The sequence below is a fragment of the Enhydra lutris genome, unplaced genomic scaffold, assembly GCF_002288905.1.
Source record: "Enhydra lutris kenyoni isolate GAN:26980312 unplaced genomic scaffold, ASM228890v2 scaffoldscaffold4, whole genome shotgun sequence".
Classification (NCBI taxonomy): Eukaryota; Metazoa; Chordata; class Mammalia; order Carnivora; family Mustelidae; genus Enhydra; species Enhydra lutris.
The window spans coordinates 23,028,475-23,046,673 of NW_019154088.1; the positions used below are offsets into that span (position 1 = coordinate 23,028,475).

General features: G+C 39.6%; 1 protein-coding gene across 1 annotated transcript in view; it reads left to right on the plus strand.

Annotated features, from left to right (window-relative positions):
* Positions 1 to 18,199, plus strand: part of LOC111140684 (ring finger protein 212B) — a 23,398-nt gene continuing 5,199 nt past the window's right edge. Inside the window, exons 1-10 of the mRNA XM_022492897.1 lie at positions 1 to 100; positions 1,779 to 1,831; positions 2,221 to 2,295; positions 12,298 to 12,413; positions 13,042 to 13,102; positions 13,862 to 13,890; positions 14,852 to 14,898; positions 15,121 to 15,163; positions 15,320 to 15,380; positions 16,203 to 16,251. Of these exons, the coding sequence (XP_022348605.1) occupies positions 1 to 100; positions 1,779 to 1,831; positions 2,221 to 2,295; positions 12,298 to 12,413; positions 13,042 to 13,102; positions 13,862 to 13,890; positions 14,852 to 14,898; positions 15,121 to 15,163; positions 15,320 to 15,380; positions 16,203 to 16,251 (634 nt within the window). The remainder of the gene's footprint in view (positions 101 to 1,778; positions 1,832 to 2,220; positions 2,296 to 12,297; positions 12,414 to 13,041; positions 13,103 to 13,861; positions 13,891 to 14,851; positions 14,899 to 15,120; positions 15,164 to 15,319; positions 15,381 to 16,202; positions 16,252 to 18,199) is intronic.

An 18,199-nucleotide genomic window follows, 5' to 3' on the forward strand; every position in this document is an offset into this window, starting at 1 on the left:
ATGGATTGGTTTCACTGCAACCAATGTTTCCGAAAAGATGGGGACAATTTCTTTGTCACCAGCTGTGGCCATATTTTCTGTAAAAAGTGTGTGACCCTGGGTGAGTGCCTTAACTGTTTTCAGATTCAGGCAAAAATGTTTTTAACCTAAAAATAATGATTAGCCATTTCTCTATGTGACTGGGGATAAAAATCACATATTGGGCCAAAGTTAGTGTGGATACAGTAGGAACGTTGATTATGGAAATTTGAGGCACCCACTAGTAAAGAATGATTTAGCAAATGGAATATCTAATACTTGAACACCAGAAGGTGCTTATCCGTGTTTTGAGGCCTGTGACAGGGAAAGCCACAAGGTATATACAAGAAATAGCTCAGAAGAGGGACTTAGGATAGGGTGCTTTGATCAGGGAAAGATTTCATAGAAGAACTGTTGCTTCAGTAGAGTTTTGAATAATAAACTGGAGTTGCCAAGTGGTTAAGGCAGGGAGGATCATTCTAGTTTAAGAGAACAATATGTATAAAGGCATACCACATTAAACCCCCAGTGCAGGGGGCTACACATCATTGGGATTGGTAGAGCATAGAGACTAAAGTAAGAAATGGTTAAAAGATGAGGCTAGAGAGGTGGGCAATGGCCAGATGTTGGAAAGGCCTATGTACAAAATTGAAGAGCCTGAACTTTATCCTGCAGGTGATAGCTGGGGAAGTTTCTTTGTTTTGTGTTTTGTATTTGCTAGCTCACTCTGGCAATGATATGGAGGGAAGACTGGGAAAAACCTTTAGTCCTCAAGGAAAGAAGAGTGAGGTTACTAGCCTCTGGCGAAGGTTTTTTCTTTATATGGATCTCGTGACCCTTTTAACTTATCTGCTAAAGTAACAAAACTGTTTACCATGGTAACAGCAGCTCACCTTGGAGAGGTTTGTCTTGGTGAAGGATATGTCATGTGATGTTTTCTCTTGATGTGGCATTTATCTTAATCAATAACCAGCATCACTACTAGAAGTTTAACTTAAGAGAAAGATTAGGAATTTTAATTTTTACATGTTTCAGATTGGGTTAATTAGAGAATGAGAGCAGAAGAGCTCCAAAGCAAGTTCTAGGAATATTAGCAAAGTGAGAATAAGGCAGGAATAATTGGGAAGTTTCTTGTAGTGTCTACAGTGTGCCTGCTGTCGGCTAGATGGGGAAAAAAAAGAGCAACATACAGTTGAAACCATTGGTGCTGTTGTGTTCTTCCTAGTACTCTCATAAGTGTGCTCTAGTACTCTTGCTGGGTGGTTAGAACTGCCCCCTCATCTGCAGGAGAAAACTGGAAATTCTTAAAGAGGAGATGGGTAGGGACGCCTGGGTAGCTCAGTTAAGTGTCTGACTTTGGCTAAGGTTATAATCTCAGGGTCTTGGGATCAAGCCCCATGTTGGGCTCCCAGGTCAGTGGGAAGTCTGCTGGAAATTCTGTCTCCCTCTCTCTCTCTTCCTCTGCCCCTCCCCCTACTCGTGCACACGTTCTCTCTCAAAAATAGATAATAAACCTTTTTTTAGAAAGAGGAGATGGGTAGAGCTACAGTGTGAAAGCCATACTTGTCATCAACATACAAGTTTGGAAATACTGATGTTGAGAACAGAGAGCTCAAGATGATGTCCTTTTATAGCACAAAAATATTCTGAATTCAGTAAGAGACTGTTTCTTGCTAGCCTACTTGACTGTTACCATGTATTTTAGGAAGATCCTACCTCTTGCCCATAAGAACCAAATATTTTTTTCCCTTTCCCCCTAGAAAAATGTGCTGTTTGTGGAAATGCTTGCAAGCATCTGGCTCTTTCTGATAATGTAAGTTTTTCTTCCCCTGCCACAAACCATCTTATCCCATTCCTGGTCTGTAGGAAGTACACAAGAAGTACAGTAAATGAGTGACTAAGCAGTAAAATTTTAAAAAAAGAAAAAAAGAAACAAAACTCACAGATAGCAATTGTGAAAAAAGGAGGGGGTAAACAACAGATAGAAGAATTATCTGTGGCTGCTAATATAGAAGTATGAGTTAAGGAGGATTAGAACATAAAATCGACATCTCCTAGGACAGTGGTAAGCTTCTTCGTACTTAGCATAGTGAAATAATACGATGCTTTAGGAAGGGTGGTACATCCTTTGCCATATTTGTCAGTATCTTATTTCATTCCATTGTGGATATGCTCAGTGTTTGTCTTTCTCTCTCTTCATAGCTGAAACCTCAGGAGAAGATATATTTCAAAAGCCCTGTGGAGACAGCTTTGCAGTATTTTAGTCACATCTCTCAGGTATGAGAAACAAAAGTGAAGAAAATCAAATTCGCTAGGGAAATTCTAATTGCATCTTATTTTTTTAAATCAGAGTCTCTGATTTATTTGTACACAATATTTTTGTATTTGTACACAATGGAGAGGATTGACTGTTCATTTGCTTTCTTCCCTAAGGATACAAATCTCAACAGTTAACTTTTTTACTGACCCCAAACCTGTGATAGACTGTAAAAACCACTATGTAGCTGATATCTTGCCTTATACTTCCTCATTCTATTAAGTAATTTCTTAGAATAAAGAAGGCTCTCGGGATACCTGGGTGGCTCAGTCGATTAAGTGTCTGACCTTTTCTTGATAATGAATGGCTCAGGTCATGATCTCAGGATTGTAAGATCAAGCTTCACATCTGGTTCCACACTGGACGTGGAGCCTGTTTAAGATGCTCTCTCTCCCTCTCCCTTACTCCCTCCCCTTCCCCCTTGGAAAAGAATAAAAAAGGTTCTAGGAGCTTTATCATCTTTCCATGCAGACTAATGAATCTTCTAAAAACTGCTTTGGATATACAAGCCTGACCCTGTAGTCAGTGGATTTAATGGGCTAGCTCTCAAATTTTTGCTTAAAGACCTATGTTCAGATGAGATTTCTTAATTCCTATTCTCATTTTTAGTGATCTTTTTTAGTAATACATATATATTTAATTTTTTTTGTGTTTATAATTGGTTGCTTGAATTTCAGAAAATATTTTTCTTTCCTGATACATTATTATATTCGTATACCTTTGACTTGGTCAAGAGCAATAGGAATATGGTAGGAAGTGGAGAGAAGACAGAATAACCATTTGAGAGTTCCCGAATTGTAAAAACTTTGGTTTTCCCCTTCCACTCTCCAGTTCTCTACTGAGATTATTTTATAGCCCAATGGGATTTCTATCTTGGTGTGTTTCTTGAAAGATTTAATCACTGTTTTTTTCTTTTGTACTATTACTTCTCATTCATATGAGAGTAATCCTTTCCTTAACATGAAGATTATCCTTTGTCATGCTCTGGCTGCAGATAGTAGATTTAATTTTCACTGGTGTCTCACCCCTCAATCCTAACTCTGGAAATAGAAGAAGAGTAATTAAAGCTTTCACTGCATTCAGCTTTTAGTTGCTTGGGTGAGCCATCATATTTGAGATACTATTTAACATTATGGGGAGATAAAATCTAGCTGAGACTGAAGGAGAAATGTAAACAAGGTCACATGAGAAAGAGCAGACTTTTGGTTAATAACTAAACTCAGGACTAGCTAATGATCAGTAGAGAAATTACATGTAGTCTGAATTCTAACCTACCTAATCAAGGTACCAATTACACATGGTCAAGTAATCAAGATAAAATAAATGGAAAGGGTCAGTTAATCATCACTTTAGTGAAGGACCAGTTTGGTGAAGTCAGCAATGTCTGAAAACGTGTTTTCCTACTCTGTGAAGTTGAAAAACTGATCCAGATAATATCTAGATTGCCTCATTCAGGCCTCGGCTCAAATTTTTCTTTCTCAGTCAGACCTTTACTGACTCTCATATATCAAATGGTAGCCCCAGCACTGTCTGCTGCTTACCGTGTTTTATTTTTCATCATAGCTATTATCTTTAACGTTGCATACTTATTTATTGTCTGAATCCAACGCTGGAATGTAGGCTCCATAAATTCAGAGATTTGGTAGGTTTTTGTTGTTGTTGTATACCCAACCCTTTGGATAGCTCTTAATATGTAGTAGACACTAAAAAATTGTTAAATGAATGAATGGTATATTGATCTATATATCCACTTGTGTTTTAATCATCCCAGATCTCTTGAAACAACCTGCCAAGGGTATTTTTCTGCTGTACTACTCTATGGCCAATAGTTAAAACTTCCTGTTTTGAAATCTTTACTCATCTCTAGATAAAACTAAATATATTTGGGGATTGGAGAGCCTCCTATAAACCTGTGAGCTTTCTTCTAATCCTAGGTCATAGATTATCCATTACTAGCCATTATCCATTACTAGCCATCCTTCAAGTGCATGCCAGTAATTGTTTCTTCTTTGGTAAAGCTTTCCCTGATTCCTGTAGGCAGATTTTTGCACTGTCCTTTGTAATCCTATAACACCTTACTCTTACCTCTGCAAAGGTGTTTTAATTTATTTGTTCTTATGTCTCTCTCACTTAACCAAAAGTTTTGAAAGACAGATAAAAACTTTGTATTGCCCAATGACAAATGAGGTACCTAACACAAATGAAGTGAATAAGAAATGTTTGTTAAATGAATGAGTGCACATTAAGCCTGGGAGGGAGGTAGAAATGATTCAAAGTAAGGTCAGAGAGGCTTGAGCCAATATATAGGGACTTGTAGGCCATGGTAAGGAATTTAGATTTTCTTCTAAGTGGCAGTGGACACCATTGAAGGGTTTTAAGCACAGAAATGGCATTATCTGATATATACTTTTTTAAAAAGATTTTATTTATTTATTTGACAGAGAGAGACACAGCGAGAGAGGGAATACAAGCAGGAGGAGTGGGAGAGGGAGAAGTAGGCCTCCCGGCGAGCAGGGAGCCCAATATGGGGCTCGATCCCAGGACTCCAGGATCATGACCCGAGCCAAAGGCAGAGGCCCAACCACTGAGCCACCGAGGCGCCCATCTGATATATACTTTTAAAAGAGAATCTGGCTGCTGAGTGGAGACTAGACCATAGAGAAGTTAAGAGTAGAAGCAGGGAGACCACGTAAGAGGCTGTGGGAGAGATCTGAGTAAGACTTCTTGAGTTAAAATGGTAGCAATAGAAATGGGGAGGGGTAATCAAATCTTAGATGTTTTCTAGGAAGAACTGATAGAACCATTGTAGATTTGGATGTGGGAAATGAGAAAAAGAGAAGAATCAAAGAAGACATCTGGGTTTTTGTCTTGAGCAAAACAAGACAAATATATGGGATGATTATACTCTTCACCAAGGCTGAGAAGACCATTTGAAGAAAAATACCATTTTGGACATATTAGGGCATAGGTGATTGTTAGAACTCCAGGAGGAGAAATCACAAAGGTGGATAGATTTACTATTCTGAAGCTCAGGACATAGGTCAAGGATAAGATATAAATATGGAACTCATTATGATATAGATAGTTTTTTTTAAAAGACTTTATTTATTTGACAGACAGAGATCACAAGTAGGCAGAGAGGCAGGCAGAGAGAGAAAGGGAAGCAGGCTCCCCGCTGAACAGAGAGCCCGATGGCGGGCTCAATCCCGGGATCCTGGGATCATGACCTGAGCTGAAGGCAGAGGCTTTAACCCACTGAGCCACCCAGGCGCCCCACAAGCATATTTCTAAGGTTCATCCATGTTGTAGCATGTATTAAGACATCATTGGTACTTCACTCCTTTTTATGACCAAATAATATTGCCTTGTATAGGTGGATATACTTTTCACATATTCATTCACCAATTGAGAGATATTTGGGTTATTTCTGCTTTTTGGCTATTCTGAACAGTTCTGCTGTTAACATTTGTGTACATGTTTTTGTGTGGGCATATATTTTCATTTCTTTTGGGTACATATGTAGGAATTAAACTACTGGGTTAAGTGGTATCTCTATGTTTAAATTTTTGAGAAAAGGCCAGACTCTTTTCTCAAATGCCTGCAATATTTTACACTTTTACCTGCAGTGTATGAGGGTTTTGATTTCTCCATTTCCTCACCAACTCTTGTTTTTATCTTTTTTATTGTAACCATCCTAATGGTGCGAAGTAGTGTCTCATTGTGGTTTTGATTTTAATTTCTCTGATGACAAATGATGTTGAGCATCTTTTCATATTCTTACCGGCCATTTATATATCTTCTTCAAAGTAATGTCTGTCAGATCCTTTGCCCATTTTTAAATTGGATTATCTTTATATTATTAATTATAAGAGTTCTTTATGTATTCTAGGTACAAGTCTCTTGCCAGATATATTATTTGCATACATTTTCTTTTATATTTTTAAGATTTTATTTATTTATTTGAGAGAGAGTGCACGTGCGCGTACGAGTTGGAGGAGGGGCAGGAGAGAAGCAGATTCCCCCACTGATCAGAAGCCCAATAAGGGTCTCCATCCCAGGACCCTGAGTTCATGACCTGAGCCAAACATAGCCACTTAACCAACTGAGTCACCCAGGCACCCTGATTTGCACACATTTTGTCCCATTCTTGGGCCCATCTGTTTTAATAACCCAAATGTCCATTAAATAAATATAAATAGGAAGAATAGACAAAGTAGGACATCAAATAGTGTAGGAAATAGGAGAGATTGATAGAAAAAGAAGGAAAGATATAAATTCACAAAGAAAAATTCAGAGAAAAAGACAGAAATGGATATATAAAGACTTTCATAAATTTAGTGTTGGGATTGATAAACTTTCTCCTTTTTTAAAAAGATTAATTTATTTGTTTTAGAGAGCGCATGCGAGCCTGCACTAGTGGGGGGAGGGGCAGAGGGAGAGAATCCTCAGACTCCCCACTGAGTACAGAGCCCCTGGGGCTTAGTCTCACAACCCATGAGATCTTGACCTGAGCCAAAACCAAGAGTCGAACGCTCAACCGTCACCCCGATAAACTTTTTCTTAAAAGACCAGTAAATATTTCAGGCTTTGAAGGCCATACAATCGTTGTTGCAATTACTCAACTCTGTTGTAGTACAGAGCAGCAATAGATAGTACGTAAACAAATGGGCATGGTGTTCCAATAAACTTGATTTACAAAAACAGGCAGCTGGCCCCGTCAGTAGTTTGCTGACTTTGAGGTCATATGTTCTGCTAACATATATGTAAGTAACTACCATATATGCCAGTTGAGTAAAATCAGGTCAAGGCCTGATCTCATCAGTAGACCAGACCATTATTCATCCCTTACTTGAATTTAAAAATTGAACAATTGAGATAATCACTGATGCCTTTGAAAAGTACTACTGCCTGCTGAAAAATAGAAGGTAATTTGTCAATATTTAGGACTTCTGAATCAGTACACTTGAGTATTTTTTCTTTTTTTTTTCTTTTTTTAAAGATTTTGTTTATCTAGTTGGCAGAGAGAGAGATCACGAGTAGGCAGAGAGGCAGGCAGAAAGAGAGGGGGAAGCAAGCTCCCTGCTGAGCAGAGAGCCCAATGCAGGGCTCGATCCCAGGACCCTGAGATCGTGACCTGAGTCTAAGACAGAGGCTTAACCCACTGAGCCACCCAGGCATCCCTACTTTAGTTTTTTTTAATCACTTTACTGAGCAGGAGGTTGCAGTGTGAGAGGTAGTATTGCTTTGATCACAAATTATGCAACTCAAACTTCACTTCCCACTTGGTGGGCTGCTATTCAGAGTGGGTACCTCTGATATCTTATAACAGTCCTTTAATTGTTTTTGATAAGGAAGCATTTTTAGGGATCTTTTTTGCTCAAATCTGTTCTCTCTGAGTCCCACAATAATCTATTTCAATTATAAGTCTGAACATGCAACTGCCTTTTCAAGACCCTTTCATGGCTTTTCATCACTTGTGTTTCAGATTTTTCAGAGTGACACCTACTTCTCTTAATGGTCTGGTTTCTCCTAACCTCTCCAATCACATCCACAGCGACCACCTCACATCTTTTATACCAACATAATTTCTTATGTAGGCTATTTATTACCCAATCTATAAGGTAGATTTAGTTCTTTGCAGTTTTTTTATGTGTGCCCGGAATGCCTGATTTCCACACTCTGAAGACCAATTAGTTAACCCTTTTTTTTTTTAATTTAAAGATTTATTTATTTATTTATTTGGGGGTGGTGAGTGGGGTGAGGGACAGAGGGAGAGAATTCTCAAGCAGACACCCTGCTGAGTGTGGAGCCTGATGCAGAAAATCCCAGCATCCTGAGATCATGACCTGAGCTGAAATCAAGGGCTGGATGCTTAACCAACTTTGCCACCCAGGGAACCCCCAGATAGTTAACTCTTATTCATTCTATACTTTACACATATTTCTTCTGTTTTGCATATCACTTTGTGTTTTATTTATTGGTTCACATGTCTGAATGCCTTGTACTATGGTGACGAACTACTAAAGGACAAGAACCCATATTATCCATCTTAATATTTCCAGTTTAATGTATCTGCCACCCCACTTCACCAATTATCAGCTCATGGCAAATCTTCCTTTATCTGTACTTCCACACACCCCATCCAGACCACTTTGAAGCCATAACCAGATATACGTCATGATTTTTTTTTTTTTAAGATTTTATTTATTTGGGGGCGCCTGGGTGGCTCAGTGGGTTAAAGCCTCTGCCTTCAGCTCGGGTCATGATCCCAGGGTCCTGGGATCGAGCCCCACATCGGGCTCTCTGCTCAGCAGGGAGCCTGCCTCCTCCTCTCTCTCTCTCTCTGCCTGCCTCTCTGCCTACTTGTGATCTCTGTCTGTCAAATAAATAAATAAAATCTTTAAAAAAAAAAGATTTTATTTATTTATTTGACAGAGATCACAAGTAGACAGAGAGGGAGGTGGGGGGTGGGGCGGAAAGCAGGCTCCTCACTGAGCAGAGAACCAGATGTGGGGCTCGATCCCAGAATCCTGGGATCCTGACCTGAGCTGAAGGCAGAGGCTTTAACCCACTGAGCCACCCAGGCACCCCTATGTTATGATTTTAATCTGGTAGTATTTCAGAATGTGTCTCTAAAAGATGGGGACTCTTTTCTTAAATATAACCATGTCGTACTAAAATAACAATCCCCTAATCTTATCCAGTAATCAGTCAGTATTCACAATTCTGTAGCTGTTTCATAATTATTTTAAAATTTTGTTTGAATTGGGTTTTGTAAGGTCCATATAGTTCAGTTGGTTGTTAGTGTCTCTTTAGTTTCTATTGAACTATAGGTTTCCACTCATTTCTTTTTTTATTATTTAAAAAAATATTTATTTTTGTAATTTATAGAGAGAAAAAGAGTATATGTGCACTGGGGAGGGGCAGAGGGAGAGGGAGAATCTCAAGTAGACAGCAGACTCCCCGCTAAGCATGAAGAAGCCAGACTTAGGGCTCCATCTGAGGACCTTGAGATCATGACCTGAGTTGAAATCAGGAGTCAAATGCTTAACCAACTAAGCCACTTTTTTTTGTCCCTCTCTTTTTATTGTTATTGAAGAAAATGGTCTTTTGTCCTATAGAGTTGTTCCCTGAGTGGGTTTTGTTCATTGTACCCTTGTGAAGTCATTTAATAATGCTTGTCTGTGCTCTATATTTCCTTAATCAGATTATTTGGTTGGGGTGGGTGGGAGGCAAGCCTACTTTATAGCAGTATTGTGCTCCGCCAAGAGGTACATAACAGTCTTCCATCTCTTATTTTGTGTGAGGGTAGGAAATGATGAACTTTACACAGATCCATTGATTCATTAGGAGCTGCAAAATGCTCATATTTAATTCTATCATTCCTATCTCATTTTGTTAAAAGATTTTATTTATTAATTTGACAGAGACAGCAGGAGAGGGAACACAAGCAAGGGGAGTGGGAGAGGGAGAAGCAGAGCTCACCAAGCAGAGCGCCCGATGCGGGGCTTGATCCCATGACCCTGGGACCATGACCTGACCCAAAGGCAGACGCTTAATGACTGAGCCACCCAGGCGCCCCCTATCTTATTTTTTTAGATGGAATACTTCTATAAAGAGAGACTTCCTTTTCTCAACTATATGATTATCTTGAGATATAATTTAAAATACTAAAACATTTAGATACTGTGAAATGAGGGAGTCAGTTTCATAAAAGATAGATAAGACAAAAAAAAAAAAAAGACAAACCAGTAAGTTTTGACAGTCAAAGTAGATAATGAGTTTACCAATACCTCTGAAGTAAATTAAGTCAGGATCAGGCATATTTCACTGATGTTTGGGATTCTGTCCCTTGGCTAAACATCACATCTATCTGTAACATGTACTGCTCCCCAACCCCTTGCCACTTTAAGTAACTCCTGGGATTCTGAGTGGGGTTTTCTGCAGCTGCACTGTTCAGATTTTTTTTTAAATGATCATGTTTTATTTTTATGAAAACAACCACTTTTTTAAAATACTAAAGAAGACTATAATGAAATCTTATGTAAACAGAATTAGTTGAGTTTGCTTTTGATTGGAGAGACAAAAGGCTAGAGGCTATATAAACTTTTCTTTTTTTAAAGCAAGGTTTTTTAAGATTTTGTTTATTTATCTGACAGAGACACAATGAGAGAGGGAACCCAAGCAAGGGGAGTGGGAGGGGGAGAAGCAGACTCCCTGCTGAGCAGGGAGCCTCTTGCAGGGCTCAATTCCAGACCCAGGGATCATGACCTGAGTTGAAGGCAGAGGCTTAATGACTTAGCCACCCAGGCGCCTCGAGGCTATATAAACTTTCAAGAACAATTCTGTAGTAAGGTGGCAAAAGCAACTTGCAAATTAGGTGTGAACAGAAAGTGTTTGACAAAAGTACCAAAATCTAAGGAAGGACCTTAGACAAAAGGTTTATAGTCTGAGTAGGGAGAAAGCAGATGAGACATAAATACTGCTGTGTATTCAAAAGTAGAATCTGACAAAGCTAAAACACTTTCTAAATATTAACTTTTGCTCTGATTCAGTAATCCCCTGAAAGGCACATCAGTATATCAAATGGTAAAACAAAGCAAAAGATAAAATTATTTGCCCATGCCCAGAAATAAAATTCAGGAATAGGTAATCTCCTTCTGTGCTTTTTTGCCCTTTACTGTAGCAGCATAAACAGCCTGTAAGTGCCCCTGTATGAGTATCTCAGGGAAAGTAAATTGGTTACCAGTGCTCTAATAGCTAGGAATGTGGAAGTTGAGTCCAGACGGATCGTAGACAAGTTAGGTTAGAACAAGTTCTAAGCTTGAAAAAGTTTTTTGATATCACTCTTCTTGCTCAAGATGAAAGATTGTTTTTAAAGGGCCATTCTACCATGCCAGAATATTCTCAATAAGATATTAAGAAGTTGGGGCTCCCAGGGGGCTCAGTTGTTAAGTGTCTGCCTTCAGCTGAGGTCATCATCCCAGGGTCCTGGGACTGAGCACCGAATCTGGCTTCCTGCTCAGCGGGAAGCCTACTTCTCCCTCTCCCACTCCCCCACTTGTGTTCCCTCTCTTGCTGTCCCTCTCTTTGTCAAATAAATAAATAAAATCCTTTTTAAAAAGGATATTAAAGGGGTGCCTGGGTGGCTCAGTGGGTTAAAGCCTCTGCCTTCGGCCCAGGTCATGATCCCACAGTCCTGGGATCGATCCCTCCATCGGGCTCTCTGCTTGGCAGGGAGTCTGCTTCCCTTCCCCTATCTCTCTGCCTGCCTCTCTGCCTACTTGTGATCTCTGTCTGTCAAATAAATAAATAAAATCTTTAAAAAAAAAATTCTCCCTCTAAAAAAGATATTAAGAAGTCCTTGTCCTGGAAATGAGAAACTTTGGCTTTCCCTAATGCCAAATCCTCTACTTTTGGGGAGTCATGAATTAGGCCAGATCCTCCAGAAAAAAAGTGATCAGTATTAAAGGATGAATTGATTGATGGATTTCCTTTTGTTACCAGAAGTAAGAGGAAAGGAATTATGGAAGTGTATGTCAAAGATCTATTTTTTGGGGTACCTGGGTGGCTCAGTGGGTTAAAGCCTCTGCCTTCGGCTCAGGTCATGGTCTCGGGGTCCTGCACCGTGCTCTCTGCTCGGCAGGGAGCCTGCTTCCCCCTCTTTCTCTGCCTGCCTCTCTGCCTACTTGTGATCTCTCTCTCTGTCAAATAAATAAATAAAATCTTTTTTTTTAAAGATTTCATTTATTTATTTGACAGACAGAGATTACAAGTAGGCAGAGAGAGAGGAGGAAGCAGGCTCCCTGCTGAGCAAAGAGCGCGATGTGGGGCTCGATCCCAGGACCCCTGGAATCATGACCCGAGCTGAAGGCAGAGGCTTTAACCCACTGAGCCACCCAGGCACCCCAATAAATAAAATCTTTAAAAAAAAAAAAAAAAGATCTGTTTTTCCCTGTTAGGTGTGGAGTTTCCAGAAGAAACAAACAGATCTCCTCATCGCCTTCTATAAGCATAGAATTACAAAGTTAGAAGCAGCCATGCAGGAGGCACAGCAGATGGTGACCAGGCAGGAAAAGTAAGTGACAAATTAAATCACCAGAGAGCTTTTTTTCTTTCAGAGGAGCTGTGGTGCTTATTTCCTTACGGTTGCAAAGCCTGAACATTGCCACATGTATTTATGTTTGTCTTGGGCAAATCAGGTACAGAATTTTTGGTCCCCTTAATCCCCATTTTGTTTTTCTCTTTCTTCCCTGTAGGGGCCCTCCTCACTTTATAGCTTTCCTCTTGTACTTCCCTGACAAAAACTGCTTCTTTGGAGAAATAAAGCATAGCTTTTCAGTGATAAAGATGAGAGATAGCATTTAAAATGTTGCCTCAGGAAGGCATATTTTGGAAATCTTAAGCCAAAAGATGGAATCCTTGAAGGACGTTTTCAGACAGCAGGAGACCATGGGTATGTGTGGAACTATATGGAAACTCCTCTGAAATCATACCCAGTGACTGCTGATTTTGTCCTCCTGATTCTCCTGGCCATCAGACTCTGCCTCTGCCTCTGTCTCCTGAATCCCTAGATCTCTGACAGAAACACCTTGTATAGTGGCAAGCATCTCTCTGTAAGCATTAACCAGATGTCAATAATAATAAACATCAGGGTTTGTATCCCACTGACCTACTGGAGATGATTATTTCTGTCTTTTGCCCAGAGAGCTGTCAGTCTTAAAGAAGGAAAATGGAGAGCTGAAGAAATGTCTTGCCATTCTAAAGGTGAATGGATTCCTTAATTCCTTACTATTATTTCCTTACTAATGAATTCCTTACTATTATTTTCTCTCCTACTTTTCCCATCTAGCCGACTAGATGCTGTATAGAACAATGTTGCCTAACCTTTTCCACATCATGGCATAAATAACTGATCATATTTATACAACAAATGCACGGTAGTAAATGGTCGAGGCCACAGAAGACCTAGGAGGACTGAAGGATCAATATGTAGCACACTGGTAACCCATTCTCAAACATCATTAAGTCATGACATACCATTTGGGAAACTCTCTTATTGAAGAGACATCTGTTGTAACTTAAAAGTTTCTCTTCAAGAGTCCCAAGGCACCTCAGGACTCTTCCTCTTCCTCCAATCCAACTCTATTTCCCAGACGTTTCTTTCTTCCTAAGAATGTTCTTTGTATTTGTATGATTTTCCTCTTGATCTTACTGCTGTAACTATTCTAGCATATTTTATCCTGTCATTTTCCTTTCTCTCCTCCATAGACTCTCCATCTTTTCCCACACAAATCAGTCTTTGGGATTCCCAGTGTGTTTTTATGAAAAGGAACTAAAATTTTATTCTGTCAAAGCTAATAATTTCCTAGGGAAACATGGCTGCTATTTTTTTTCTCCTACTGTAAGTCTTAGTAACCACAGCTAGAGGACATTGCAGCTTAGTTATCTAGCAAGTAACATTCATTGATTAGAACCCTAATCCTAGCTGCAGCTTCCTTCACTCCCATTTTTTTTCACCTACAGGAATCTCCAAATTGGTACCAAGGAAGCAGGTCAGTTTTATCAGGCCCCATACTAGCCCTGATTGAGAATTGCTGTTCTTTCTTGACTCTTGGCTGCAACACCTGTGTGGGACCTAAGGTGGAGGAGATGGTGGGTAAATTTATCTTCACTTCCCCAGTTAACTCACTGAGAAGTGCTGAAGTGAAATCTTGAATGTAATGCTCCCTCATGAAATCCTACTCATCCTTCAAAATTCAACTCACACGTCATTTCCTCTGTCAAGACTTCATTAGGAGGGGTTTGATATTCTGTTATTCATTAATTCAACAAATATTAAGTCCCTATTGTTTATCAGGTACCATGCCAGATGCTGGGTGTACATCACCCATTAGTCTGTACCCTACCAACTATTAAATGTTTTTTATCTTAGCCCTGTATTGATGGGTTGAGAGACATGGCTCCTGCACTCACAGAAGTTACAGTCCAGTGTTCTTTCATGCTTCTGTACTTCTGATATACCCACCATAACACTTAGCATTGCTTTTATTTGTTTTTGTGTCTCTCCCACTAGTCTGTGAACCTTTCAAAGATAGGGACTGTATTCTAGTTGTCTTTGTAATCTCAGGATCTAGGATGTATAAACACTAAGTAAGTGCTTGTTGGAGAGATGGATGAGAGAATGGGAGTGAGGGAATGATGGATTTATGAGTGGATAAACAGATGGATAGATACATATAAAACTGAGAGTACTTGGTAAGGCACCAAGGGAAGGAAGAAAGGAAGACTTCAAAATTTCTCCTATTGTGGGCAGTAGAGGAGGTTTCACTTAGGGAGTTAGAGAGCCAAGGAATCTCATATGGAAACTTTGCCTCCATATTTTGGGGTGATACCTGTAATACATGATAGTAAGCAGTTCACACTCAGAGAGTAAGCTGTTGTTTAAAACAGTGATCTGATTGATCCTCTCAGGCGGTACTTCTGCTTAGAGCTTCCTCTTTTTTTCTTTTGCAGGTTGGCCACACCTCGACCAGTGGGCATTACTTCTCCATCACAGTCAGGTAGAGAACATTTGTTTGCCCAAATATCTGTGTGAGATGAATAAATCTCCTTTTCCCATATAGAAGATAGTTTTCTCTCAGAGACTATAATGCAATTTTCCTAATCTTGTGTATGATATGAGAAGAACATACAACCAGATACCCATTTGTGCTGGGTTGGTTAAGCAAGGCAGGGCATGACATGGATGGCAGCTCTTCATTCCTCACTTGATTTTCTTCCAGTCACTCCACGACCCATTTCTCAGCATAGCAGCCAGGTGGTCAGGTGAGTAGGAAGCCTACCCAGCCACATGAAAACTGCTGGCAAAAGTTGGAAGATAAAAAGAAATACCTAGATATGGCAGAGGTAGGGACTGAGGAGACTTTAGGTCTATGTCAAGTTTCAACCCAGTTTGTTTTCTTTTTGTCTCACCTTATACAGTCGGTCCCCCTCTGTGGAATCTATCCCTTACAGAATGTCTGGCTTTAGTAGCTTGGGACAAGTAAGTAATATTTACCTTCTCTTCCCAGATTGAGATTTCCAATGCTAAATGAAAGCAAAGATGTCAGGCAAGAGTATTAAGCTTATATTGGTTTTGGTATAAATTATCCAATGCTATGCCTGGGCTCTGTTTTTGTTTGGCAGTGCTAAAAAGAAAAAATGTTAGAAGCTAACACAGAGAAGTGTGCCAGAGTGGCTCAGTTGGTTGGGGCTGGTTTTGGCTCGGGTCATGAAATCTTGAGCTCATGATCTCATGGGTCCTGGGATGGAGCCCCATGTGGGACTCCACACTCAGTAGGCAGTCTGCTTAAAAGATTCCTTCCCTCTGCCCCTCCCCCAACTTACTCACTCACTCTAAAATAAATGTCTTTTGGGGCGCCTGGGTGGCTCAGTGGGTTAAAGCCTCTGCCTTCGGCTCGGGTCATGATCTCAGGGTCCTGGGATCGAGCCCCACATAGGGCTCTCTGCTCAGCAGGAAGCCTGCTTCCTCCTCTCTCTCTCTCTCTGCCTGTCTACTTGTGATTTCTGTCTGTCAAATAAATAAATAAAATCTTTAAAAAAAATAAAATAAAATAAATGTCTTTTTAAAAAAGGAAGCTAACACAGAATGAATGGGATGAAAGTAGTGTAAATGTTCAATGGCTGAATTAACAGTAATAATTCATTTTGAAAGTAATAAAGTGTGTATCCTTCTTGGGCTAGCATACCTATTCTGGCAGAACAACATATGCTTCAATGTGTAGATATAGAGAAATAGCAAAGAATACAGAAGCCAGAGAATTAGGATATATTTATTAATTGATGTTTATTTTTTGTCCATCAGGGAGCCAGAGGCCTGCAGGGAAGAAGCACTCCCAGGGACTCTTATACTGGTGAGAAGGGGAAAAAAGGGTCAGAAACCAACATATTTTGTGCAGATACCAGCAGATTTCTGGTTTTCTCTATAATTATGCCATTATGCATTTTCCGTGCATAAGATAATGCCATTTGTTTTTTTCCAGACACTGATTCAAGGTATCTAGATATATATTACTACTTTTCAAATAATGATATTCCTGTTCTCAAACTAATAAGGAGAAACTTTTTTTTGAGCAATAGAAAGTCATTGAAAACCTCTAGTCGGGGCACCTGGGTGATTCAGTGGGTTAAGCCTCTGTCTTCTGCTCGGGTCGTGATCTCAGGATCCTGGGATCGAGCCCCACATTGGGCTCTCTGCTTGGCAGGGAGCCTGCTTCCCCCTCCCCCTCTGCCTGGCTCTGCCTACTTGTGATCTCTCTTTCCCTCTCTGTCAAATAAATAAAATCTTTAAAAAGAAAAAAAAAAAAAAAGAAAAGAAAACCTCTGGTCAAAGATGGAGGGTTAACTTGAGTAAATAGATTTGGATTTTTTTTTAATTGCCACAAGATGGCAGTAGAAGGTAGGTCTAAAAGGTAGGTTAACTAGCCATGGATTGTGTTAACCTGAAGGGTATCAGGCTTCTTTACTGTGTATTAAACTTAAAAATATTCCAGTGAAGAATACCCACTTAATGTCTTGTCTCTTTCCTCTTAGAACTACTTTTATTATTACTATTTTCAAGGGTATTATTCAGTCCATAGAGAATATTTAATGAGAGAGGATTTCCCTTTCTTTCACAAGAGGCAATTGTGAAATTTGCCTATTTCTTTCTGGATAACCATTTTTGAAAAACACCAAATAGTTTCCCTCCAATTCTTTCATATTCACACTTTGAAAAATGTAGAAGTTCTAGAGAATTTGTCAGGTTAGTAGTAATAGTCTCTCTTTCGTTCCTGATTTTAGTTATTTGAAGCTTTCTACTTTTTTACTTTTATTTGGAGAGCCTGGCTGAAGACTAGCCAATCTAGTTGAACATTTCAAAGAAATTACTTTTGGTTTTGTTGATTTTCTGTTTTCTGTTCTCTATTCCATTTGTTTCTGCTCTAAGCTTTATTTCTTTCCTTCTGCTTGTTTTGGGTTTAGTTCTCTTTTAGTTTAAGACAAAAGGTTGGATTATTGATTGGAGGTCTACATTTTTAATGTAGACATTTTCAGTTACAAATTTCACTCTAAGCACTGCTCTCATTGTGTCCTATAAGGTTTAATATTTTCTGGCTTTGTTTTCATTCATCTCAAAATCTTTTCTAATTTCTTTTTTTCCCCCCTCCTTTGGACCATTGGTTATTTGGCACTGTGTTGTTTAATATCAACATATTTTTAATTTTCACAGATTTCCTCCTGTTACTGATTTTTAATTTCATTCCATTGTGGTAGGACAAAATACTTTGTATAATTTAGATACTTTAAAATGTATGGCCTTGGGCTCCTGGATGGCTCAGTCAGTTAAGCATCTGCCCTTGGCTCAGGTCACCATTCCGGGTCCTGGGATGGAGTCCTGTGTTGGGCTCCCTGCTCAGCAGGGAGTCTGCTTCTCCCTCTGCCCCTTACCCAATTTGTTCTCTTTCTCTCTCTCTCTCTAAAATAAATAAAATCCTTTAAAATGTGTGTGTGTATGGGGCGCCTGGGTGGCTCAGTGGGTTAAAGCCTCTGCCTTCGGCTCAGGTCATGATCACAGGGTCCTGGGATCGAGCCCCACATCGGGCTCTCTCCTCAGCGCGGAGCCTGCTTCCCCCTCCTCTCTCTGCCTGCCTCTCTGCCTACTTGTAATCTCTGCCTGTCAAATAAATAAAATCTTTAAAAAAATAAAATAAAATAAAAAAATAAAGTGTGTGTGTGTGTGTGTGTGTCTATAAAACAACAAAGTCTTAGGAAGCAAAGGTGCAAGACTAACAGAATCGAAGAGAACTAGCGGAAAACTACTAG